General features: G+C 43.8%; 1 protein-coding gene across 5 annotated transcripts; it reads right to left on the bottom strand.

The window, feature by feature from the left end:
* Nucleotides 1–1,836: 1,836 nt before the first annotated feature.
* On the bottom strand, nucleotides 1,837–27,651 carry Ccdc126 (coiled-coil domain containing 126). 5 transcript variants are annotated; one of them, XM_036182707.1, is made up of 4 exons: nucleotides 27,450–27,651; nucleotides 25,580–25,875; nucleotides 8,306–8,683; nucleotides 1,837–3,700 (listed from the first exon to the last, which is right to left on the bottom strand). In XM_036182707.1, the coding sequence occupies exons 3-4, from the start codon at nucleotides 8,541–8,543 to the stop codon at nucleotides 3,516–3,518; spliced, it is 423 nt and encodes a 140-aa protein (XP_036038600.1). In that variant the 5' UTR covers nucleotides 8,544–8,683; nucleotides 25,580–25,875; nucleotides 27,450–27,651; the 3' UTR covers nucleotides 1,837–3,515. The 5 variants fall into 5 exon arrangements, with proteins under 5 accessions (XP_036038600.1, XP_036038604.1, XP_036038601.1 ...); XM_036182711.1 differs by having other exon boundaries at nucleotides 25,580–25,717; XM_036182708.1 differs by lacking the exon at nucleotides 27,450–27,651 and adding an exon at nucleotides 26,595–26,740.

The following is a 27,651-nucleotide window of genomic DNA, read 5'->3' as shown; positions in this document are numbered from 1 at the left end:
ATCCCAGCACTTGGGAGGCAGAGGTAGGCAGATCTCTGTGAGTTCGAGGCCATCCTGGGCTACAGAGTGAGATCCAGGAAAAGTGCAAAGCTACACAGAGAAACCCTGTCTCGAAACTCCCTGCTCCCCCGCCAAGAAAAAGAAAAAAGAAAGCAGGCTGAGCAAGCCATGGGAAGCAAGCCAGTAAGCAGCACCCCTCCATGGTCTCTGTATCAGCTCATACCTCCAGGTTCCTGCCCAGTTTGAGTTCCTGGCCTGGTTTCTTTTTATGATGAGCTGTGATGTAGAAAAGAAAGACAAATAAACCCTTTCCTCCCCAAGTTGCTTTGGGGATCCTCCTGTCTTGCCTCAGTGTTCAGATCACAGTCAGGCATGGCCATCCATGTGTTTTATCACAGGAACAGTAACCCTAACTAGGACACCCAGTGCTGAGATTACAGGCATGTGCCACCATGCCTGTTTTATATGGTACTGGGGATTGACCCAGGACTTCACACATACTAGCCAAGTACTCTACCAACTGAGCTACACCCCCAGCCCAAGTTAGAGCTTTAAAGTGACATGATAACATTTTAAGTGTAGTCCTGGAGAAAGAACTTGGTGATAAAAGACTCACCTACCATGCACAAAGGCTGTGTGGATTTGATGACCAGCATTAAGGGAGGAAAAAGTCAGGGTTTCTAAAAAACACCAGGACCAAAAAGCAAGTTGAGGAGGAAAGGGTTTATTTGGCTTACACTTTGATATCACTGTTTATCATCAAAGGAAGTCAGGACAGGAATACAAACAGAGCAGTAACCCAGTGGCAGGAGCTAATGCAGAGGCCATGGAGGGGTGCTGCTTATTGGCTTGCTCCCCATGACTTACTCAGCCTGCTTTCTTATAGAACCCAGGACCACCAGCCTAGGGTGGCACCACCCACAATGGGCTGGGCCCTCCCCACTGGACACTAATTAAGAAAATGCCATACAGTCGAATCTTATGGAGATATTTCCTCAACCGAGGCTCCCTCCTTGCAGATGACTCCAGCTTGTGTCAAGTTGACACAAAAGCAGCCAGGACAAAGTGGATGTGGACATGAAAGGTTCACTGACTGATGATGCTAAAGATGAAAGGCATGGCCTTGTACACACAAGGTAAATTCTACCACTGAGCTGAACTGCCAGCCTGGAGATTCCAATCTTATTCTAAAATGTCAACAGTAGCTATCCCTGGTTAGAAAAAATGACGTTCTTTTCATTTCACACACACACACACACACACACACACACACCACATTTAACTTATAACCTTTACCATCACCTAACCAATGTTCTTAAGAACCATTCCCTCGTGGCTGGGATTACAGGCACACTGGTTTATGCAGTGTTGGGAACGGAACCAAGACTTGGAGCACACTAAGTCATCACACTACCAACTAGCCACATCTCCAGCCCCTTGGGTTTTCTTGTTGTTTTATAGTTTTTTGTAAAAGTTATTTGGAGTTGAAATAAAACCCAAACTTATGTTAAGATTATCTCTAGTGGAGCGGTGGTGGTGGTGGCAGCGGTGGTGGCAGCGGCGGCGGCAGTGGCGGCAGTGGCGGTGGTGGCGCACACCTTTATTCCCAGCACTTGGAGGCAGAGCCAGGAGGATCTCTGTGAATTCAAGGCCAGCCTGGGCTACAGAGCGAGATCCAGGACAGGCACCAAAACTACACAGAGAAATCCTGCCTTGAAAACCCAAAAAGAAAAAAAAAAGCCCTAGGTTCCATTCCTGGCACTTTAAGAAAAAAAAAAAACAATCATTTACCATTTATGAAATGCATAGCCACTATTTAAAGAACACATGGAACAATTGTAAATACAAACCATCTCTTTTATTTCATCCCTGAAAACAATGACAAAACAGAAATGTTCACAACCCCTCCGAGACTGCACAAGCGCCTCCGACTTCAACCTAGTGAAGGAACACAATCTCTTCACATAAAGGTACAAGGAAGACATTTCAGAAAGCCATCTTTCATGAAACAATATATTCTTATACTGATTTTAACAAAATATTACAATCACTGCTACTGTTTGTGGTAGCATATTATAATAAGGAACAATATTGAAAACTAAGTTCAATTTAGTCTTAATCTAGAGGCCAGCTGCTCTTTAGCAGTCATTATGTAGAATAAATACTACAAAATATAGAATACTATATAGCAATTGGATTTGCTATAAAAGATATTTAAATAAAGACATGTTTTTTTTCTAAACTAGAATTATATCAAGTTAAGATTTCTTGTGCTGTATATAGTACTTATTTCCCTAAAAAGATAATCAATTTTCATAATTTATATTTTAATGTTCTTAATTTTGTAAAGTGGTCATTTATATAAAATGAGTAGCTAATCTGACATCTCCTAACACAGGATACTCTTACATAACATCAACTAGCATTAACATTTTCCAAGCAGTTTTGTGCAGCACAAATACATTTATTATATACATCTGGCTAACATTCTCAAGTCCCTTCCTTTCCCCACCAATATAATCAAGGCAACATATACCAAAATATGGGAATAATGTACACCTTCCTAACAGCAGAAACAGTCAACTGGCTAAATATTTTCCTTTTCCTTGTTTTTAGATAGGGTCTGCTCTGTTGCCTAGGCTGGCAGTGCGCAATTCTCCTGCCTCAGCCTCCTGAGTATCCATGGCTACAAGCATATGACACTGGGATTTACTTTCAAATCAACAATCATGATTGTGAAAAAAAATCACGCATATTTTATTTTTCACTTCATCATAAAAATATGTATTACTATGCAGAATATATGTAAGAAATTTTTAAGTATGAGATTAGAGACTCCTCTCATTTCTATTAAATAGTCCCCAATGGTTAGACTATGGACAGTGGCTGCTACCCATTTCAAAATTATACTCTTACAAATGCGATTTTTAAAAATATACAATTAACCTTCAGTTATTTTGAAGGATAGTGCAAATGAAAACATTCTTTGGGTCTATTTCAAAACATGATTTTTAACATGACACTTCCTTTTCCTGCTCATAATCTGAGTAACAAAATATAGTACTGGAATTAAGCATGTGTTCTACTCCCAGGGACATCATGAGGGCAGACGACAGAATAATTCAGTAATGTTATCGTCTGCTTATCCAAAAAACAGGTTATATACTTAAATAAATATTTTATAGAAAGGATTCCATGTCTTTCTAGTGTTTTTGTTTCTTCTTGTCTCAAATACTAAAGATGTATACGAAGATGACCTCCCTGCTTAACCACATCCACTGTGCTACCAAACTTCCATTAAGTATACAGAAGAGCATTGAAGAGCTTTTTTGGAAAGCAAACTAACAGTGCCTGCGAGTTTATATACAGAATTAGCGTCCTGTGAGCCCAGCGGCTCCTTGGAAATGTGTAGAGCTTTTATTGTCAAGTATCACTGTGTCCTGGGCAGCAGTTTAGAGGTGTCCTGTGATGGATGTACTCCACAGTGGTGTAGCCCTGCAAGGTGGCCTTCCCTGCTATCTGACACTGCCCGATGCACTTGTCCTTTTGTGGGTGGTCACCGGCACCAAGTTCCCACTGGTGCTGTTGGTAGTATTGGCTGCTGAACCATTCACAACAATATAGTCAACCTTGTTCTCCAGCTTCACCAAGCGTTGCAGAATGTCATCTAAGAGGACTGCGATCGTTCTCTTCAGATCCGCTAGGGGGAAAATTGGAATAAATCATATTAAACAGCAATAGAGCACTTAATACTTGTCTTTACAGTTTACAGGGAAGAGGTAAACAATTACCAGGACATCTGAACGAAATGGTACTACAGAGAACACACTCGGACCCCAGACGGTCACTTTCATCACTAGCACCACACCCAAAGCAAGAGAGTTCAAACACACCAGGAACTCTCCACTTCTGAGAGCAGTGCATCAGATTTAAAGTCTGGCTCAAAACATTCCTTCTCTGTAAGAAATACACTCACTTTTCAAAAACGTATTTATTCTATGTGTATGGATGCTTTATCTAAATGTATGTCTGTGCACCATCTGTATACCTGGTGCCCACAGGCCAGAAGAGGCTGTTGGATTCCATGGATTAAAGACAGCTGTGAGCCCCTATGTGGGTACTTCCAGATCCTCTGGAAGACAAGCCAGTGCTCTCACTGATTGAGGCATCTCTTGACACACTACGCTGAGTTTCTTGAGCAGTGTATACAGAAGGCTTGGACCGGGCAGGAGAAATACTACAAAAGGCAGGTAAAGAGAGCTATGTAAGCAGTTCAACCAAACACAAGCAAGACACCTGAACCCTCCAGACTAGAGCAGGAATGGGGAGCCAGGGCACAGGGTGACCTCCTTGGAGGAGGGCTCTAATCTATGCTGTTCCTGAGTTTGAGACAGTGACTTTCAGGTTCAGCCTGGGTGACTCCAGGCTACGAAGCAGCCCTTGACTCCATGTTGAGGACAAATGCGGAGGCTTTTGACTTTGCATCCCATTTGTGTGCAGACACTACCCCCGGCCAGCACTAACCCTGAGGCATTGACCATCAACTTCTCCAGACGAGCAGAAAGGTGCACACCAGACCCAGGAAGAATGCAACATGAACTAATGGACTCAAAAGTTCTCCAAAGAAGAAAGGCCAATAAATACCTGAAAACTTGTTCATCACCCTCTGTCATCAGATAAATGCACAGTAAAATGGCATCGAGGGGGCTGGAGAGAGTCAAGAGCACTGGCTGCTCTTCCAGAGGACCTGAATTCAATGCTCAGCACCCGTGTGGCAGCTCACAACTGTCAGTAACTCCAGTTCCAGAGGATCCAACACCCTCACACAGACATACATGCAGGCAAAACACCAAACACTGATCATAAAATAAAGAATTATAAGAAAAAGGAAACAGAGATATCTAACATTGAGATGACAATGGCAAACCCACCTACCTGTCCTCTAACCATGCCACACAGGCGTCAGGAAAGACAAAGAACCCCACACTGCTTCCAACAATTTAGGTCAGCAATAGCCAGCACTGCTTGATGACATCTAATCCAACTGCTGTCCTGATCCATCTAGACCCCACCCTGCACCTTGACTGGATGGTCCAGTCCTAGGCACCTGGCCTCAGTCTCTCAGCTCCTTCTCCAGCTCTTCCTTGGCAGGTTTCTCTGCAGCTCCTCCCACTGAGATGCTCAGAACACTGTCCAACTTTCAGGCGCTGCGTTCTATTAGCTCTCACCTCAGCTGTGGTGAGGCCTCTCTGAACTCTGTGTCATCAACCTTTTGTAGCCGTTGTGTGTGTGTGTGTGTGTGCATTTTTTTAAAAAAAAAATGTGATCTGAGAGTTATTAGCAATTAAGATTACAATAAAAGATCTCATGTCCTTATCGTCAGTACACCTAGAACCATCTGGAACACTGCAGTCAGTTAAACCAGCAAAGCATGTGACTTGACTGGCACCGCATGAATTCTGACCTTGTGGAAAGATCCACTGTGTCCACTGCTGACACGGCACACTCAGGAGACCTGGCCAGGGCGGGCATGCCACCTACTTCTAACTTGAATTTCTTCCAGAAAAACGACGATTACTCTAATTCTTAACCTTTGTAGAACGCTAAAGGGGCTTAAGTAGACTTTTCCTAGCTAGAACAGAATGAATTGCTCTTTTGTGAAATTGCCCCTTCAGGTTTTTCACTGGCATTTCACAGATATTAGGTAGTCAATAGTGGCAATTGATAGTGCTATTTTTTGTTGATCCTGGACCAAAAAGGCAGCTCCAGGGAAACTCATCGAATACCAGCTGATAAAGCTGCTGATGGCTGTGCTATCAGACAAAGTATGAGACAGACATAAAAGAAAAAAAAGGGTAAGTTGGACTTCATAAAAACTAAACCCTTTGGAGCACTAAAGGAACATAGCAATAAACTAACTCCTAACAACATTCTGCTATATTCATAGATCAGGGCCTTGCTCAGCCATCATCAGAAAAGCGTCCTCCTGCAGCAGCTGGGAACAAACACAGAGACCCACAGGTAGACAATATGCAGAGAGTGAGAGACCTTGAACACTTTCCCTAAACAGTACATTTTCGTCAAATCCCTCCCCTCAGGGCTCAGGGAGCCCTGAGGAAAAGGAGGCAGGAAGAATGTAAGAGCCAGAGAGGATGGAGGACACCAAGGAATCAAAACCTAAACACAGCAGGACTGACACACACATGAACTCACAGAGACTGAGGCAGCATGCACAGGGCCTGCACCAGATGGGGTCCTAGAGCTGAAAGGGAGAAGTACACACTCGCCCCATCCCTAACCCAGAAGCTATCTCTAGTTGATAGCCACTTGCAAATTAATTTTTCTCCAAGGGAGTATCACTAGGGAAGCAGACTATTTTTTTTTCCCTTTTCTTTTCCTTTTGGTTTGTTTAGACAGGGTTTCCCTCAGCTCCTTCTGCAGCACCATGTCTGCCTGTACACCACCATGCTTCTCGCCATGAAAGTGGACTGAACCTCTGAAACAGTAAGCCAGCCCCAATTAAATGTTTTTCTTTATAAAAGTTGTTTTCCTTTATATGGTGTCTCTTTACAGCAATAAAACTCTAAGACCATTTTCAAAATAAGAAAACAACATTGGCTCTCCAGAAAAGGAGTATATATATTTGCACAGAGATAAATACAGCTGGACACTGTGATACCTGCCTATAATCCCAGCACTTGGGAAGCTGAGGCAGAAGGATCTTGAGTTCAAGGCCAGCCTGAGCTACAAAGCAAAACCTTGTCTCAAAAAACCAAAAGAGTAAGGGGATATAGATGTCCAGTTTATGACTAAGCAATTCAACAGCCACTTATTCTCAACCTTTGCTTATTTTAGACACAGTCTCACACCGTACCTAGAATTTGCCAATCCAGTTAGACTGACTGGCCAGCAGGTCCCAGGGACCCTCGTCTCCACCTTCCTAATGCTGAGATTACAGGTGTGCTACACCATGCCTGGAACCATAAACAGGGTATCTACATGTCCTCCAAGGCTCAGGGGATACCACAGAAGGGCAGAAAGAATGTCAGAGCAGCCTGGGAGTGAAGTGCTATGGTACTCTTGACTCGCAGCAGTATGGTCCCTGCTGGGAAGAAGGCCTCTCCTCAAGACTGTCAATACCTCTGCTGAAAGAAGAAAGGTGACCTGACCAAAAGGGGCCGACCAACAACTTACTGCAGGGGCCAATCCCAATGCACACAGGAGGCAGGAAAAGGTTGAGTTCAAGGTCAGCCTAACTTACAAAGCAAGAGCCTTTCTCAAAAATAAACAGTTGGGCATATAACTCAGTTAATAAAGTACTTGCCTAGCATGGGACACAGGCCTGGAATCCAGTACTAGGGGGAGAGGTAAGGGAAGATCAGAAGTTCAAGGTCATATTCAACTACATGGTAAGTTCAGGACCCTGCCTCAAAATAAATGATTAATTAAATAAGCCAGGGTAGAGCTAGGCTTGGTTTACAGTGCTTGCCTAGCATTACGTGAGGCCCTGGGTTCGATTCCCAGCACTGATAGAACAGGCTTCATTCAGACTCATGACTCTCCTGTCTCAGCCTTCTGGAGATTTCTAGCTCCCCATCTCATCTAAGAGGGGAAAAAAAATAGAAGACACACGAAAAGAACTTAAAACAAACCGGGCGGTGGTGGCGCACGCCTTTAATCCCAGCACTGGAGAGGCAGAGCCAGGCGGATCTCTGTGAGTTCGAGGCCAGCCTGGTCCTTGTATATGTATAGTGAGTTCCAAAATGGCCAGAACAGAGAGATCCCATCTCAATAAATAAAACAAACAAACAAACAAGACCCCTAAAACACAGGAACCTAGGACTTGAAAGGGAGACTGGCAGGAAGCAATGCTGGAACTCTAGGTAAATCCTGCTTCTTGGGCTTCAAAGATGTTCTCCATTTGATGTTTTATATTGAGAAATTTTTTTTTAAAATAAAAAAAATTTGTATACATATATAAAACAAATACACTGTATTACATACTCATTTTAAAATGCACATAATATACTTTATACATACATATTTTAAAGAGATGAATGTAGTAGTGAAATGTTACAATTTCTCTAATGTACTTAAAAATATAATAAATGTGAGCTGTTAATAACAAATCTGGGTGAGGAATGTATGAGAACTGGATTCCTAGTTTACATTTGAAAATATACACCTGTACTTTTTTAAAAAATCAACTTATAAAGAGCACACCAGGAGCTGAGCTCAGTTCCTGCAGCTGCATTTGCCCAGGAAGGGCTGGGAAGGAGAAGACAAGACATCCCGTGGTTCTTACCGTAGCCTGCCATGGATGCTCCGCTGTCCACGTCCACCATGCTCTTGCTCTCCTCCGCCAGGGCTTTCACATATCTTTTGCTTAAATCCAGGATCTGCTCACGTAACTTGACGCTGCTCTGACGTCGCGGCTGTTGAAATGTATAGTGAAGTAACATCAGCCCCCAGATGAGTCCAAACACCAGCAGCAGGAAACTCAGTTTCTGGGACAGGTTTTTTCTTGAGATTGTAAAAAACATTTCTGATGAAGCAAACAGACTTGATTGAGAAGCAGTAACTGGAAACAAGACACCAAATAGGCACGGCTTTTGAGAAGAGAGGAAAAACTCTCTAGTGCTGCGTGTCCAGCCTCAGCACGGCTCCCTCCGCTCTGACATAACTGTGAAGGAAGAACAAAGAGGTCAGTCTCACCTGTGTCGGCATCAGGATAGACAATGAAAGTTCTAGAGTTCTGATTTGTTACTATGTCATCTTTCCCTGACAACTTTCTCTGCCTCAAACAAGCTTCCTGATCACCTATGAGTTCATTTACATATGTGGGGGCCCAACAGCTTGACCACACAGCTGCCATGACAGGCTTACTGGCAGGTACCACCCTGACCCCAGAAAAAGCCATAAGCTGACCCCACCCAGGGACGGCCAGCATCTAAGCCTGACATTCCAAGCATTCCAAGCACACATCTATACCCTAGACAAATAGCAGCCAATCAGGGTCTCAAACTCTGGAAATCCCCCTCACCCACAACCTCTGCTGTGATAAAAACTACCCTGCCTGGGCTTGGGACTCTCTGCTCTCACCACTGCATTGGACAGACAGAGAGGCCAAACTGGGAGCTTGAAATAAAGGCTCTTTGCTTTTACATATGGGATTTGGTCTCCCTGGTAGTCTTTTGGGGGTCCCCATGATCTGGGCATAACAACATACATTTTCAAAATTAAACGAGAAATAAATATAAATTTGTTGAGAACATCTGAAAAATGTGCCATTGTGAAGGCAATATGAAAACCTAGACTTGACTTTACAGACTCCATCTTAGGGAAGGGCCACCATCTTAGATCACCTGGTAACCAGGGGGGCTGTACTCAATTTCAGGAAGAACCTCAGGAATGTGTCATGACAACTCAAACAGATACCCTAGAAGCAGTCAATTAAGAAACACAGCAGTCAAGTTTAACAAGATCCAGATGCTCCTGCAGACATTCTGCCTGTGGTTTATGGCCTTTGCAGATATCCAGATAATCCTGTCAGCAGGCTGTGGTTCTGCACCAAAAGTCTAGACCAATAGTTTGAAAAAATCACCTTGCCCCATATCCCTTCTACCCAATCCCAAGATGCCAAGGTATATAATTCCCAGCTTGTGGTATTTCCCTTTAAAAACTCTCTACCCCTGGGCCCGCCACCGCCGCCACTGCTGCCACATTTCCCTCCATCTGCCAGGCAGTGGCCCAGGTTTGAACCTGACAATAAAAAGACCCTTGTGTGCTTGTGTTGGAAACTGGCTCCTTTGTGGTCTCTGGGGGTTTCGCAACATGGGTACGCCACCACCTTATTCATATAATTTTGAATGACTTCTCATCTGTCACTAAAGCCATTGATAAGGTTCACAGACAATACCAGATTTCTAAGGTCTGTCTGTTCAAACATGGCCACCACCATAAACACAAAGGTAATCTCGAAAGTAAACAAAAACAGGAATGCAAAAAAAAAAAAAAAAGTTAGAAATGATGGGCCAGGCAGTGGTGGTGCACACCTTTAATCCCAGTACTTGGGAGGCGGAGGCAGGCCAATCTCAGTGAGTCTGAGCACAGCCTGGTCTACAAAACGAGTTCCAGGACAGCCAGGACTGTTATACAGAGAAACCCTATCTCTGGATGGATGGATGGATGGATGGACAGATGGACGGACGGACAGACAGACAGATAGATAGATAGATAGGAAACTATGAAAAGCAAATAGAGAAATCAAAATGCCTAACTGGCACAGCCATATCTGAATGGAATGGCAGAAGTCATAAAGCCAGCACAGCTGCTCAACAAAGATCCAGCAAAGCTGAGCCACATGATGGCTGCCATGACACCTTTGGTTTTCATCTCCACCTGTTACATCCTTGGGGGACTTCTAATATTTGTACAATTTGGGGATGTTGGATTGATGGGAAATTTCATATGAATCATTTATGCCTTCTCCCAGAACTACTGCTTGTAAGCTTCCCCAGGAAAGTCCTGAACATACTATCCCTCCCACTTTTAGGAAGATATCCTTATCTACTTGAAGTTCTTCCTTACGCCTTGGAGGTTGTGACACATAAGGAAGCCAGAGGTCTCTTTATGAGGCTATGAGATATTCTTGAAACATCTGTCCCTATACTTACTCAGGAACAAGATATTCAAAACAAAGTAAACTCAAAAAGGTCAACAAGATTCGGCAGGCTAGAGGAGATCAGATTGCAAGCCTCTTCCTACTCTACACTCAGGCAATTACATGGCATACACAGCAACCCAGTTAGACTGGCTGAAGTTACCTCTGCCCCACACAGGGACTTATACTGACGAGCAAAGAATGGAGTGGAAAGATGATGTAAGCATAAGATGATGTCAGGACCCCCCTCTCTTAGAAGTTAGCTCATGCAGAGCCACTGTGATATCATAAGACCAAGGAACAACAGAATGCCAGGATTAGACATATAGACAAATTCTATAAAGATATAAAATAGAAACATTGTATTATATTATGCCAGAATTTAAATAATAACTGCAGCAGCTTTGGCCTGAGACTTGGCTTGGGCACTCTGACCATTAAGAGTTAATAATACACTGCTTGGGACATGGCAATGTGCCTGGGCTGGCTTGAAGATTTCGTTCTGGTCTAATGCCCTTGTAGCCACAAAAGCTACCAGCCCAAGACCAGGCTGTCATATGCCTCTAGATTCTCAAAAACTGGGTTATAGGGTTAATGAGTAAGAATAATAACTCTGTTTGTTAATGTCAAAACTTGAGGAAAAAGGTTGGAAATGATAACTCTGCTCTGTCATAGTTTATTAATGATGACTAAAAGATGAGCAAGAGGAAGTGAAACACATGTCCAAAAACAAAAATTATATGATCTACGTTTTGCAACATCATGAATGTATCCCTGCTAACTAAATTCTGTATAAATAATAAATAAATAAATAAATAAATAAATAAGAAGCACTCTGGCTGCTAGTCAGTCAAGCTGCAAGATCCCCCCGACCACCATGGCCTGGCTCACCTCCTTCCCTCACTAACTCCATGCATCCTCTGCGGGACCTGTCAGAGTAGGACAAGCCATAAGAGATGCGCTTCCTCCCTGTCCATCTCTCCAAAAAATGCAATTAAGAAATGTCTCCCATCACTGCTCTTACATCCATTCATCTTCAGACCCTGCCCTCATCCGGGGCTGGACTCTGGCACCTAACAAGATTTTCCATAATAAAATATGTGCCAACATTTAGATGTGTCACTGGAAGGTATTACTAGTGAAAATCATTAACCCTCCGAAGCATCCAATGTAACATGGAAAGTAATCAACTGAAAGGTTAAAACCAACCATGAAATTTGGAAAGACCTAAAGTTTAAAGAGTGTTTACAGAGCACCAAAGCACCCAGGGAAGAAAGCCCTGGTTTCATTACCCAGAGGGAAAATAATTGAAGTAAAAATCTATAGTGCATTCCCATGACTACTTCATAGCTTACTACAAATAATCTTTAGGAATGCTTTCATTTCTGCAATGAGAACAAATAAACTCAGTTTTAATCCATTTACCAGGGAATGACAAAACTAAATATAACCTACTTTGAGAACATCACTAGCTGGGCGGTGGTGGCGCACGCCTTTGATCCCAGCACTTGGGTGGCAGAGGCAGGTGGATCTCTGAGTTTGAGGCCAGCCTGGTCTCCAAAACAAGGTCCAGGAAAGGTGCAAAGATACACAGAGAAACCCTGTCTCAAAGGAAAAGAGAGAGAGAGAGAGAGAGAGAGAGAGAGAGAGAGAGAGAGAGAAACATGAACACAGTACAACAATGTAAAGGTAACAGTCCAGCCGCAGAGGCACACACCAGCAATTCCAACACATGAAGGACAAGAGCATGGCAAGCTCCTGGCCAGCCTAAGCTGCATGGGAGTGTCAAGTCAGTCTCAGCTATACAGCAAGACAACAACCAAACAAAAAACCAAGCCCAGGGCTGGAGAGATGGCTCAGAGGTTAGGAGCACTAGCTGCTCTTTTAGAGGTCCTGAGTTCAATTCCCAGGAACTACTTGGTGGCTCACAACCATCTATAATGGAGCCTGATGCTCTCTTCTGGATAGAGTACTCATACCAATAAAATAAAATAAAATAGAAATTCAAAGTCACTGTCCTTGACTCCCTGTAGAGTTCAAGACCATGCTGGGCTAGCATTTAAAAAATAACAAAACAAAACAAAACAAAACAAAACAAAACAAAAAAAAACCCAAGCCCATGGAGCAATAAATAGCTTTCATTCAGCACATACTAAGTGAGGTATGAGGGATACTCTATAGCTCTACCCAAGAAATTTGCTTTCTAGCGAATAGATGCTTTCAACTTTTTGTTTCACTTAAGACAAGCTCCTGTTATGTAGCCCTGGATGGCCTGAACTCACTATCTACATCAGGCTGGCCTCAGATTCACACAGATCCATCTGCCTCATAAATTTATATTGACGTATCCTAGCTCTTCTGTGTCTTCCAATACAAGCTGCAGATTACACTGTGTATCTTAACACCACATGAAACACTTGGACTCTCCTGAGTCGGTCAGTTAGTTCAAAGTCTGAACTGCAAAGCCAGCAAAGTGACATCACTGGAGAGCCAAAAACACAGGAAGCTAGGTAGTTTTAGCAGGTGAAGATTTAAATGACAGCTAAGAAAGAGAAAGGAAGAGGGGTGGGGGAGAAAGCATATCCAAATGTATGCTAACTTGACACGGATGTGCTGAAGAACGAAAGCAGGAAAGCAGCAAGGCCTTTGTTTTCCATAAGTAAACCATATGGGCAGAAAGCCGTGTACACAGTGAAAACTCGGTGATGATAACATGCAGCAGTCTTGACTATGAGCACTGCGTTTACAACAGCACGAGGGCATGCACACTGCAGAATGGCATGCTACGTGTTCAGAGCCATGGCTACACAATGCAGCCTGTGCAAACACTGCCACAAACACCTTGGGTTCACTGCACATGTGGTTCTGAATGCACTTCTGGCTGCTGCACATGCAGAAATCTTTTACTGGTGCCCAGTTGGAAAAAAACAAAACAAAACAAAAAAAACCTCAGTAAGTTGCTCAATCCCAGATGAGATAATGGTGCACAGTGTAAGACACTGGACTTTGTGACCAGAATCACATCTGATTACGCCCAACAGTCAGAAAAGAGACCTTTATAAAGGCAAGAACTTCCTAACAGGGACTCCACAGTATGTCTGCTCAGGACTGACATGGGGGGAATCCAGGTCTCCTCTTAGGGTTCTTGATCTTATTAATGAAAGGATTTTAAGAATAGACCCAAAGGGAAGCCCAAGAAAATTGTTATTAGCGTTTATTCAGAAACCCCCAGGGCAGGCCCACTGTAATCTCAACAGACTTAGTTTAAACTAGCTTGGAAGCCAGACAGTGACTCACAAGCAGCAACACGATTGGGAGGGGAGCTTAACGAGCATACGGAAGCTCAAAATATTGAGGAAATCCGAGGCGTGAGGAAAGCATGCTTAGAAAGAGAACCAAAAGGAGAAGTGCCACTTCTGACTGATTCAGGACAGCCAGCAGGCTCAGGAAGATGCACTGCAGTGGCCTGGTAAGCTACGCTCTAGGGGTGGGATCGGGTGAGGGAAGGTACGTATGGACAGTGTCACACTAAAGGACTAATTATTACACCTCTCTGTCTTTCTTTCCTTTTTTTTTTTTTTGTTTTTTTGGTTTTTTGTTTGTTTGTTTTTTTCAAGACAGGGTTTCTCTGTGTTGTTTTGGTGCCTGGATCTCGCTCTGTAGACCAGGCTGGCCTCTACAAAGATCTACCTGGCTCTGTCTCCAGTGTACCACCACCACCTGGCAACACCTCTCTCTATAGCATGGCTTACTGGAGTAGTTCTTAGGTCAAGGGATTGACCATGCCCAACTGGAATGTTAGCTCTCCACCCAGGCCAGATTCCCTTTTCTTGACCAAGAGATTTTTCAACTATTAACAATACTCAGCCTTCAACAGAATAAAATGCCCACTTCACAAAATGCTTACCTGTGCAGGAAGTCAGGGTCTTGGACAGAGTTAAATATGATAAGGAATCTAGGCTCTGCAATTACGTAGTGTCTGCTTCATGATCTCTCACAGTAATAAGACATTTATTATGAAAAGGTTTTTAACCAATGTAATATATACACACAATAGAGGTTTCATTCAGCCATAATGAAAAGCAAACTTAATTACAGGAAAATGAACAGAACTGGAAATCATCAATAAGGGGAACAAGCTAGTCTCACAAAGTGCCATATTTTCTCTCATTGTTGACAGTTAACTTTAAAAGAAAGAAATGGGGCTGGAGAGATGGCTCAGAGGTTAAGAGCACTGACTGCTCTTCCAGAGGTCCTGAGTTCAATTCCCAGCACCTGCATGGTGGCTCACAACCATCTGTAATGAGATCTGGTGCCCTCTTCTGTGTACATAATAAATAAATCTTGAAAGAAAGAAAGGAAGGAAGGTAGGTAGGTAGGTAGGTTTGTACACTAATACACACCAGGAGTGGAAAAGAGAAAAGGGTTGTCTTAAGAATAACAAAGGCTTGAGAGGCTGGGAGCACCTGGCCCTACTCTGCACTAGGGTATTCTGAAAGGACATCAAAGAAAGCAGGCACAGAGAACACACAGAAGAAAGAACACTCTAGAACTTTCCCAAGTTAAACAGATGCCCAGGAGCCAGCTTATGCCTGGCCAAGGGCACAAGTTCCAAAGTCCAAGGGGATTCCCTGAAGCGCCCCAAGACCTGAGAACTGTTCTGAAAATCCCACAAACAATTCTAAGCCACGCAGGAAGAAGTAACTAAGGTTTTTAAAGGTACACATGTGCCTTTGCTCTTTCTCAGGTAATGGTTTACATAAAAATCACCCGGCCAGATTTTTTATAATCCCAGTACCAAACCACACTATACCTATAAATTAGAACCAAACCTCATCTTTTTGTTTTGCCTTTGAATGATGTATTGGTGAACCTTCCTACATGTTAACAAATGTTCTCCCTGCCACTGAGCTATGCTCCCAGTCAGCATCAGTATTTACAATTGTCATTGCTTGGAGACAAAGATCATAATATGCACCTTAGTCTGGCCTCTGTCATCCTGCCTCAGCCTCTACAAGTGTTAGGATTACAGATGTGTGCTACCACGCCTGCTGCTACCGACATTTTTTACAGAACATGACGTTAGTCCTCAATGTACAGCAAAGACAGAGAAGAACAGCGCCCAAATGTCCGATCTTCTCACAAAGTAAAGCAGCAGCAGCAGCAGCAGCAGCTGCAGGGAGGTGTGTAAATTCCACAGTGTGAATCAGCTCATTTGGTGTGACATCAGACCCTGCTGCTCGGACCTGGGTACGGGAGGTTGAAGACCAGTGACCTTTACTAGTACACAAATTGTTACTGCCAAGATGGCCAAGTCCCCATGAAGGAGAAAAGCCAGCTCCACTGAACCACGTCAGTGTCAGTGTGAACACATTCCTCTTCTCCGGGATTTACATCCATGCTTTCATACAGGAAGATGGACAGACAAGGAGTTTGAACTTTCGGCGACTAATAGTAATTTACTTATATACGTTCAGTGATTAGAGAAGAAATAAGTATTAGCCTCAATTGGGAAAAAAAAAAAATAGGACTCACAGAGTTTTTCTGTACCATGCTCAAAGCTTTAAATGACTGCAGAAGCTGCACTTTCAACAGCCCATTTTTCGTTATGTTTCAAATACCAGCCGGGCACTTGGAAAGCCATGTAGGAGAGAGAAGTCATTACCTAGCAACTTGACTGACCAACACTAAGGGTTCTGGGCCACCACCATCTAACACTCTTTCCCTGGCCAAAATGGATTGCAATCTAAAAAAAATTTTTTCCCAGTGCTGGGGACTGAATCCAGGACCTTTCCCAGAGGGGCAAGCGCCCTTACCACTCTGATACAGTCCCAGCTCCCAAAACACTCTTCAGTCTTAACTTCTGCACTGCTATACTGCCTACTAATGACTCCAGAAAGTAAAACGCAGCTACATCCTCATGTAATCCCCAGAATTTTTAAGGTGAGATTATTGCCACCACTTCCATCATTACCATCGTTATTTTAAACACTCCTAGAGGAAAGTTCCGACCTGCAGAAAATAAAAAAGGAAACCATCTTTCTAGCATGTGGGAACTGAATGAGAATGACCCCATAGGCTCATAGGTCTGAATAACTGGCCTCCAGTTGGTGGAACTGTTTGGGAAGAATTAGGAGGTGTGGCTTCGGAGGGGGCAGGCTTGGCAGTTTCAAGAGACTCACATCACTCCCAGTGTGTTCTTTCTGCCTCCCGCTTGTGGATCAAGATGTGGGCTCTTCGCTGTACCTGCCACTCACCATGCCTTTGCTCCACCATCATGAACCCTAGCCCTCTGAAACCCTAAGTCTGATTAAACACTTGTTCAAATAAGTTGCCTTGGCCGTAGTGTTTTGTCACAGTAGCTGAAAAGTAACTAAGACAAGGCACAATATAAAAGAAGTAAAGAGAGGAGACACATAGGAAACAAAGTGTCTGAAAAGTCCTTTATGGACTCAAAGAAGGGCAGCAGAGTGTAGCCCGACAATCATCAGCCTGCTGCTTCCTACAGCTGCCTCGCAGGTCGATTCCTGGATTCTTCAAGCCCACTTCAATGCACTGTCCTCAAAGAAGTCAAAATACTTTTAAAAACAAAGTTTGAGGGGTTAGGGATTTAGCTCAGTGGTAGAGCGCTTGCCTAGCAAGCACAAGGACCTGGGTTCCATCCTCAGCTCAAAAAAAAAAAAAAAAGAAAGAAAAAGAAAAAAAGAAAAAGAAAGTTTGAGCAGGCTGAGAGATGTCTCAGAGGTTAGAAGCACCTGCTGCATACTCATGAGGCTGGAGTTCAGATCCTAGCATCCATGTAACAGGTCAGACATCCAGTGCACACCTGCATCCTCAGTTGGTTCCAACGGGTTGGAGACCAGAGGATAGATGGGGCTTGCTGGCTTGTAGTCTAGCTGAGAAAAACTCAGGTCCACTGTATTCATTACTTGTCTATAGCAGTGATAAAACACCATGGCCAAGGTAACTTATAGAAGGAGAAGTTTACTGGGCTTTGGACTGCACAGGTTTAAGAGTCCATTATGGCAGGAGAGTGTGACAGTACGCCGTGGGCACGGTGGCTGCAGCTCATCAGGGAGAGCAAACTGGCAATGATGTGAGTCTTTAACCTCACAAGTGACACGCCTCCTCTAACAAGATCACACCTCCTAAGGCTCTCCTGTGTGCCACAGTATTCAATACCCAAGGCTACGAGGGCACATCTCATTCAAGCCCTCCACTGCTCTTCTTCCAAAAGGAGTCTAGGATCTGGGGATGTTTGCTTGTTTCAATGTGGAGTTGTGTTGGTTTTTTGTTTGTTTGTTTGGCTGGTTTTGGGGTTTTTTTTGGTGAAGGGGTTGTTGTTTATGGAGTTTTTTACATGTTTATTTATTTTTTTTTTGAGACAGAGTCTCACTTTATAGCCTTGAACTCACAGAGATCCATCTGCCCACTGAATGCTATAACTAGGCATGTGTGTACCACCGTGCCTGGCCATGTATTTTGGTGGTAGTGTTTTTGTTTTTTGAGCCAGAATCTCACTCAACCTAACTGGCGTGGAACAGACTATGTAGCCTGGGCTTGCCTCAAACTCAACAATTCTCCTTGGCCTCATGAATGTTGAGATTACAGGCATAAGCCATTACACACAGTAAAGTATGTGTTGAAATGTAGCAGCCTCTGCTGAATGGATTTCCAAAGCTCATTCCCTCCATTCAGGTCCATGCTGGTCCTCTAACTCCCACAATACATCACTGTGTATACCAAGTGATCCTATCCATCATGCCGTCCAGTCGTGCGCCTTTGCTCCTTGGTGCCACCCCACACCCCTAACTCACCTTGGACTCTGTCACATGGTCTACAGAGCTTGAGGAACAATCAGCAGTCACTGAGAAAAGCCTCGCTGCTCTAAGCATATCCCTGGGTGTCACTCTGCCTTCTGCCAAGCAGTAATGTGACTCTCTGTAATTTTTTTTTTTGAGGGTAGAAAGGCAGAAAATGGAAATTTGGAGGTAAAGTTAAAGTATCTTCAGTTATCTGTCACTGGATTAGAAGAATCAAAGAGAAATCTAATCCAATGCCCTTACCTGATGCAGAGACCAAAGTGTCTTTCCAACAATGAGACAACCGTTAAACCTGGGGCTCAGAACACAGGCCCGACTCTCGGCCCAGGTTCTCTACACCATACTACTTAACTCCCTTCCTTCCACTGTGAAGATGCTGCGTGTCCAGAACTGGGGGGACCAAACCTGACATGGCCGACACCATACAGACTGAAGAGACCCAAGGAAACCGACAGAAAAGCAAAAGGCAGCCTCATGGATCCCCAAGGAGTTAACCTTTTCCTTCCAGGAAGGACTTTTGCTCACGTGCATGCATGAGAGCCTGCAGGAGCTCAGGTGCGCTTGAGCTCTTCACGTGCAGAAACCTAGAGGCCAGAAGAGGGCGCCAGACTCCAGGAACTAGGGTTTCAGGTGGAGGTGAGTCAGCATGTAAGTGTGGAAACCAACCTGGGTCCTCTGCAAGAACAGTAAGTGCTCTTAACCATGAGCCATCTATCTCTGTAGTCCTCGTCATGTCTTTATGTAATTGTATGACATTCTACATTAATACAACATGGAACAAAATTCAGTCTCTCCCTAGAATTCCTCAAAAATAACAGAAACAAAACCAGTGGCCACTTCAATTTCTTCATTCATTTTTTTATTGTGCATTAAAATGATCATTTTTATTGTTTCATTTCTTGGCATACATTTAAGGGTCTGATAAGTTTTTTTGAATAAGGTTGAATTTGCAAATACTGAATGAACTGTAATATTAAATGAGTCTCCACCCTTTTCCTTTTTAAAAGAATAATATAAGAATATTAGGGCAATGATCCAGAGGCTGACCATTATTGAACTGTTCATTAATTTATTATTGGTCCATTATGTTTCAAATACATATTATTCACATAAATTAAAGCATTACAAAGTTGCTATAAGAAGGATCTATAAATAAAGATTAAGGCTGATAAAGTACTTGTCTATCAAGCATCAGATCCTGAGTTTGATCCCCAGAAATTGCCTAAAAAGGCTGATCCCTCCCACCCCCAACACACACACACACACACACACACACACACACACACACACTCTCACACTTTAAATAAATAAATATAGGTTACATCCATACCTGGGGAGGGAGCTAAATGTGATGGTGGCGTGTTTGTAATCCCAGTACCAGGAGGCAAAGACAAGCAGATGCTTGCAGCAAGTCGAGCACAGGTGTAGAGTTACAGACTAGTGAGAGAGCCTGTCTCCAAACCAACATGGATGGCTCCTGAGGAATGATACCCAAGGCTGTCCTCTGGCCTCCACACATGAGTGTTCCTGCACATAAATGAATACACACACATGCACACACAAAGAAAAACTTAATTTTAGATCTTAATTTATAACATGGCTTTTCTACACACACACACACACACACACACACACACACACACACACACACACACACACACACACACACACACACACACACACACCTAGAAAGGGGCTGGAGAAATGGCTCAAAGGCAGTGCTCTGCAAGCATGAGGACCCAAGTTCAAATCCCTGCTATCTGTGTGAAAAAGCCAGGCATGGCTCTGTGAGTAACCCCAGCATGGGGTGGGGGCTCAGTGACAGGCCAATCCTGAGAGCTTGCTAGCCACCCAGCATAGTCATAAAACGGCAAGCTTCCAGTTCAGGGAAAAAGTCTGTCTCGAGAGAACAAGCAGAAAGCTATGTAGGCAGAAATCCGATACACCCTTTCCCACACACAGTAGAAAAGCACAGGAAGTGAAGCAAAGACATCATCCTCAAGAAGTAGATCCCTTCACCAAGATCTACTTATCATATCATATATCAATACATATCAATGTATTTCCAGAAAAAGTGTGGAAAAAATGAATAAAGCTACACCTTATACATGCAGCTTCATTTACTGTGTGAATGAGCTTGGTTTATTCATTCACCTGTTCATCCATGCATTCACATTATCTATTAAAGCACCTACTGTGTGTCATGAATTGATAATGTGAAAGGTGGAAATAGGATTACTGTTCCTAACAGTTATACCTTAGAACAGCAGTGCTCAACCAGGGGGCCATGACCCATTCTGGGGTCAAAAACTCTTTCACAGGGGTTACCTAAGACCATTGGAAAATACAGATATTCACATCACGATTCGTAACAGTAGCACAGTTACAGTTATAAAGTAGCAGTCAAAATAATTTTATGGTTGGGGGTCACCACAACATGAGGAACCATCTTAAAGGGTCAGAGCATCAGGAAGGTTGAGAGTCACTGCCTTAGCGGAAGTGGGACAATTAATGAGTAACTCAGAAACAAGCTAATTTCCTATTAGAAGGCACCACACTGAATAAATGGAAGCAGGCTGTGTCTGCGGAAGTCTCTATGAGGTACGGGCTTAGGTAATCCCTCTGAGGAGGTAGCAACTGCTCTGCCAAAGCACAAAGCCTGGTCCCAATTTCCTGCCAACTAAAACTGTTAACATTTGCATCTGACCAGAATTTTGAAGGAAGGGAAAAACTGCTTCTTCTTGTTCTTGACACAAGCAAATAGCAGGGCTGGAGATAAGCTCAATGCCTAAGAGCACCTGATGCTCTTTCAGAAGACAGTTCAGTTCCCAGGATCCATACTGGGGTGGCTCACTACCTATAATTCTAGCTCCAGGAAATCTGAAGCCCTCTTCTGGCCACCATGGACATGGGAAGACAGAAACATGGACACAGACAGACAGACAGACACACACACACAAATAAATCTGAAAGAAAGAAAAGAAAGAAAGAAAGGAAGGAAGGAAGGAAGGAAGGAAGGAAGAAAGAAAGAAAGAAAGAAAGAAAGAAAGAAAGAAAGAAAGAAAGAAAGAAAGGAAAAATAAATCAGGAGAGGCTTCACAAGCCCTAGTATGGATAAGCCTGGCCTGGTCTGGAGAAGCCAAAGTGAGTGAGTTAGAAACAAAGACTAGCCGTGTCCCACAAGTAATCACAGGAGCCAAGGGACAGCAGCTTGCCAAATAATTCCTTCCTGCACAAAGATGCACTAAGACCCCAAACCAGACTAGCGAGCACACGTTTTTATTCTAACTCTCGTGGTGACTGCGTCTTTTCCAGATTGGCTGGGGTCTGACCTCACAGTCATTCCCGATTGGCTAGTTTTAAAAGGATCATGCAAAGAATGAAGGAAAGGGAGGAGTCTGCCGTTGGGGGGGGGGGGGAGGTTGTATAAACAAATACGAGGAAAATAAAAGATCTGTATAAAAGTTTTACAAGGTGGGGAGAGAGATTAGAGGTGAGGGAGATGTACAGAACGTGGGCCCTCGCTAGACTGTCTACCTTTGATAGAAAAATGGCATTCTTCCCTAACAAATAGCAGGAAACCCCAGACAAAGAAAGCCCCATGACCCTCTTAGGAACTTGTCAGGCAATCTGTAACATACAGGATCAGTAATTGTAGGGAACCTCGAGTCAGCTCAAGATACCCCAAAACCAAGTTCTCAGCACAAAGGAGAGTTCTTTACCCCAGAGGGGGACAGAGGGCAGGGAATAAGAGACAGAGACAGAAGGTAGAGGGGGAAGGGAACCAGGGGCAAAAGGGAGGGATGAGGGGTATTTGTCCTGGAGGAGAGGACTACCTCTGGATAGAGGAGACAGACACACAGCACATAGGAAAACGACAGTTTATAAAGGTAAAATGGGAAACCCCTATGTTAGAATGAGGTGTTTAATTTTAATTGGGCATGTAGTTAAGTGAACCAAATGGGGCTTTTGATTGCTGGACTTGAATACTTTGATAGCTGGACCTTGGTAGTCAGTCTCAGGAGGAGGAAGTATCCAAATAAGGGACTAGACCTTGGTGGCTAACTTTAGGAATTTGATCTAATGGTTTTTAGCAAGGCAGAGGAAGTCGGGGAGAAGGGCAAGGCCAGCCAGAGCCACATGCTCAAGTGAGCTAGTGTCCCTTCAGGAATGACCTGACATGGTGGTCTTTACAAACACAAAAAGAAACTCTTACTTTGTGTTTTCTAATGGGAAGAGGATAATAGAAGGCCAGAGCAGAACCAAGTCTACTTAGCAATCCCCAGAAAGTTAACAGAAAACTAAACATTTTAAGCACAATGTGTCAAATTCTAAAACATTACCTGCGGAGCACAAGGGTTAACCAGCAAATACTGGCAGACGTTTCTCTAAAGTTCTGTATTTGTTGCAGCCTGTAATACCCCCGCCCCAACTTATAAAATCTTCACAGGAAGCAAGGTGTAGTGATACATGCCTATAGTCCAGTACTCAGGACACAGAAACAAAAAGATCTGAGTTCAAAGCCAGCCAGGACCACAGAGTGAGAGTCTGTCTTTAAAAACACAAAACAAAATAACAAAAAAAAAAAAAAAAAGTAGTTTTCATCTTTCCTGATGCTACGACCTTTCCTCACGTTGTAGGGACCCCCTAGCCATAAAATTATTTTGTTGCTACTTCATAACTGTAATTTTGCTGCTCTTATGAACTGTAATGTAAATATATGATATGCAACTTCTCTTGGGGTTGCAATCCACACGCTGAGAACCACTGCTTTAAAGGAAAGTACTGGAGCTGGAGAGATGGCTCAGTGGTTAAGAGCACCGACTGTTCTTCCAGAGGTCCTGAGTTCAATTCCCAGAAACCACATGGTGGTTCACAACCATCTGTAATGAGATCTGGTGCCCTCTTCTGGCCTGCAGGGACACATGCAGGCAAAATACTGTATACATAATAAATAAATAAATAATCTTAAAAAAATAAAAATAAAAATAAAGGAAAGTACTGGTCAAAGCTCTCTTACACTCTTACCAAACAGCATGCCATCATGCAAAAAGCCGAGTAGTTAAGCAACATTTTAGTGATTTCACCCTAGTCCCAAACCAAAAGATAAACACTTTTGGCCAGGATTATTACTAGAAAAAAAGACAACAAATCATGAACTATTTAAACTGGAATTTTATTTTATTTTATTTATTTATTTGGTTTTTCTGAGACAGGGATTCTCTGAGTAGCTTTGGAGCCTGTCCTGGATCTCCCTCTGTACACCAGGCTGGCCTTGAACTCACAGAGATCCAGCTGGCTCTGCCTTCCCGAGTGCTGGGATCAAAGGCGTGTGCCACCACTGCTCAGTCCTAAACTAGAATTATAAAGAGAAAGGAAGGAGAACACCAAGGGAACAAGAAACTTCCAGCAACACCAGAGGACTAGAGACAGCTCACACCTCTAAACTCCCAACTCAGGATCCCACTGCTCTTCAAAAGCAGGGAACAAATTATCTGCAACTAGCAATGTTTTGAAAAACAAAGCTAAAATCATCAGAGAAAAACGTACACACTGCAGAGTTTTCTTGGGATATATGTTTTTACATAGACATGAATGCAATTATAAATCCATGAATTCTAAAGATAAAGATTTCTTGCTGGGTTGCAGTTTTAAAAATTATTTTTTAAAAAAAAATAGAGCATTTCAAACTGCCTTTCACGAAGTATTTCCATGTATTTTTATGAAAATACTGTAATAGCAACATTAAAAACATTAACAGATGGCTAATCCTACCTTAAAATCTCTCATTCAAATCCCATTTTGTCTTGCTTCAGGGCTCCGCTTTGTGCTGTTGTGAATATTATCTAACAGTAGCAGCAGCAGCCCTCACTCAGCCTAGGGTACTCTAAGAATCACTCCTGTCTGTTAGTCTCCAAAAAACTTTACAGCCACAGAGGTATGTGTGTATTATAAAAAAGACATGGTATGCTCACCAGCACATAAAGGTACACATAGTGCTGTCCAAGACGATGATACAGAACTAAGTCCTACACACACACACACACACACACACACACACACCAGATTTGGCCCTGGAATGGAATTTCTGGGGAAAAGGTCCATTCCTAAAATATTTTCTCTACATAATACTGCCTGAAGCCACGATCTGGTGGAAAAAAATTAACATAGGTGACAGCTATCTACTCTATAATTAGGTCTAAACTTGAAGATGTCTTAGGCCTGGGGGTATGTAGCTACTGGGTTCAATCCACACTGCCAAGAAATAAAGATAAAACAAAAGAAAATGTACTGCCTTGAAGAACTACACAGAGTTCCTGCTAAAGTAACACACAGAAATTTTATCATTTTTAGATGGCATTTTTGGGAAGGGATAAGACAGAAGCAGCAAAGATTACAAAAATAGGCCAGGCGGTGGGGTCGTATGCCTTTGATCCCAGCACTCAGGAGACAAAGCCAGGTGGATCTCTGTGAGTTCAAGGCCAGCCTGGTCTACAGGACAGCCAGGGCTACACAGAGAAACCCTTTCTAAAAAAAAAAAAAGTTTGTTTGTTTTTTTTTAAAGAACAATAAAATAATACCCTAAAGGACCCCTGCATAGTGACACACGCCTTCATTCTAGTACTAGGGAGGCAGAGACAAGTGGCTCTCTGTGAGTTGGAGACCAGTTTGGTAGACACAGCAAGTTCCAGCCTAGCCAGAGATTGCACGGTGAGACCCTGTCTCATAAATAAACAAATAAATAAACCCCAAAAGGGGTTGGGGGAAAGCAGGGCAGGGATGAAAACAGGAAGTACCACAGTGAAAAGAAAGCACTCCATCACCGGGCTATAGTGAGTGCTGAATCTAAAGTATATGGTGCACCCCAGAGACTTCAGTCACAGCCTGACCTGCCCAAAGCCTTAGCCAAGCCTAACTTGTATCACGTGGCCCACATCCCTTTCCACAGCTAGCTGTGGGCATGGGCACCCCTGCCAGGGGCCTTCTACAAAAAGAGGCCAGTGAGAAAACAGCCGAAGCAGATGAATTCATGACGAGCAAAAGTGAAAACGGGTTAGAAAAGTGAGAATAAGTTCTGCGCCAGAGCACATACCGAGGGCCGCCAGCAAAGGACAGAATGGGATGTCAGCACACAAAGAATGGGATGCGGTCTGTAGGATCGAGGCTCCTGCAGCTTCCCAGCTCTTTCGTAATCCCTTTTTATCGGGGTGGACCTGGAGAACTATATAACCTGGAGTGCAGGGAACAAGGACACAGCCGAGGAGAGGAGAGTCTATCTTCTTCCCCCTCATTAAAATGGGTGTTTCAAAATCCTTAGCATTGCAAGTCTGAGGCAGAAGAGTCCGCAGGATCGATCAACGCACTGTTTTAGACACAAGCAAAGGAAATCTGCAGGGAAGCAGGACAAGAACCAAGGTCACCCTCTTCTGTGGTCATTACTGTCTCCTCTAGACACTCGGTAACACCAGTAGAAACATTTTCTTCAAAATGAATGTTTTGCCACACATTTTAAGGCTAATCAGAAATGTTTGCATGCCTTCTTCCCCAATTCCCGGTCGTTAACTACGTGACTCTTCTAACAAGCATTGGAAGTCCTCCTTTTTTCTAAGGACGTTCACACAGGCACCTCATCAGGCCCACCAACTCCGCTGCCCCATTACAAGTGCCCATCCAAAACAATACTCAACTATTTCACAACCTGCACAAGAGTATCTCCACTCAAAACAGTACATACAGAACAAATGTTTTAAATGCAAAGGAAATTCAGTTACAGACTTAGAAAGATTTCCATGAAAAACCCATCACCAATGTCAGCAAAATTGAGAAAGCGAGGAAAAACCACCGCCATCAGCAGGGCTAACGTGAACCGCTGAAGTGGCTCCCCATCAGATTTACTGCGTTCCATGTGTCTCGAGAACAAAAACTGCAACTTGGAAACAGAACTCCTAAGCGAGGTGAAGACTGTGAACCAGTGAGACAGTACAGAAAGTTGACAGGGGAAAGCTGCAAAGGACTTGGGCGCTGACAAAGCCTTTAATCTCCTCTTAAGGGTTTCCCACAGGCCAGGCAGGAGAGGTGGGGGAGGTGAGTGAGTCCTTGTACAGTACCTCCAGAGCTGATCCTCAGGAAAGCAGAGTCATCAATTTCCTTAGAACATTCTCAGCCATCTTAAAAGGACGGAAATTAAGAAGCCAGCATATTTTAAGGCAGTGGTGCTCAACCTTCCTGATGCTGTGACCCCTTAATACAGTTCCTGATGTTGTGGTGACCCCCCCAACCATAAAATTATTTTCGTTGCGACTTCATAACTGTTATTTTGCTACTGTTATGAATCGTAATGTATATATCTGATATGCAGATGGTCCTGGACAACCCCTGTGAAGTGGTCTCAACCCAGGTTGAGAACCGCTGTCTTAAGGAATCCTTTGCATGTAAGGTGAGTAAAACCTAAAGTCAACACACAACTTAATAATGATTGAACGAAAGAACACACACACAAGTGCACACCACTTCGTATCACATTCAAAACATCTTTTCATTAAATGAAGAGCTCATGGTGTCCTAGTTTATTATTCATAAATCTAACAACTTAGAACTAATGTGCGATCTCCATCTGCTGGATGAAACCTATCGGGCTTTGATTAGCCTGATGGAAGTAGCACCTGGAGTTCGAATCCTGACAGCCTGGCCACTCAACCTTCACCGCCGCCTGCACCAGACAGCAAATGAAGTTCCTCCCCCACCAGCCTCCCAGGAGAAGAGTTTGGCAGGTTTAAAGGCCATTTCATGATCCTCCTCCCAACCGAAGAACTGAGCTGTCAAAAACGCAGCACGAGTGAGCTCCGCCGCGGCGGCTGCACAGCCCCGCAGAAAGCCACCGAGCCCGGCCCGGGAGTCTCGGCTGTCACGGCGGCAAAGCCCGGGCCGTGAGGACACCGCCTCCCGCCTCCCCTCCGCGTTACCTGGCCGGCGGGCTTCCCGTCAATCACGCGGGCCACCGCCGCGGAGCTCGCGAGCTGGAGCTGCAGCTACAGCCCGCCGCGGACGTCAGCGGCGCCGCAACAGCCTCCGGGCCGGGATGGAGGTAGGACGGAGAGCGCTCGGCGCCCGGAGACTCTGCTCCCCGTTTCCGCTCCGCCTCCCGGCCGCCCTTCCCCCACTCCG

The sequence above is a fragment of the Onychomys torridus genome, chromosome 3 (assembly GCF_903995425.1).
Source record: "Onychomys torridus chromosome 3, mOncTor1.1, whole genome shotgun sequence".
Lineage (NCBI taxonomy): Eukaryota > Metazoa > Chordata > Mammalia > Rodentia > Cricetidae > Onychomys > Onychomys torridus.
The sequence above is the reverse complement of the archived record's forward strand: the minus strand, read 5'-3'. Positions and strand labels throughout refer to the sequence as shown.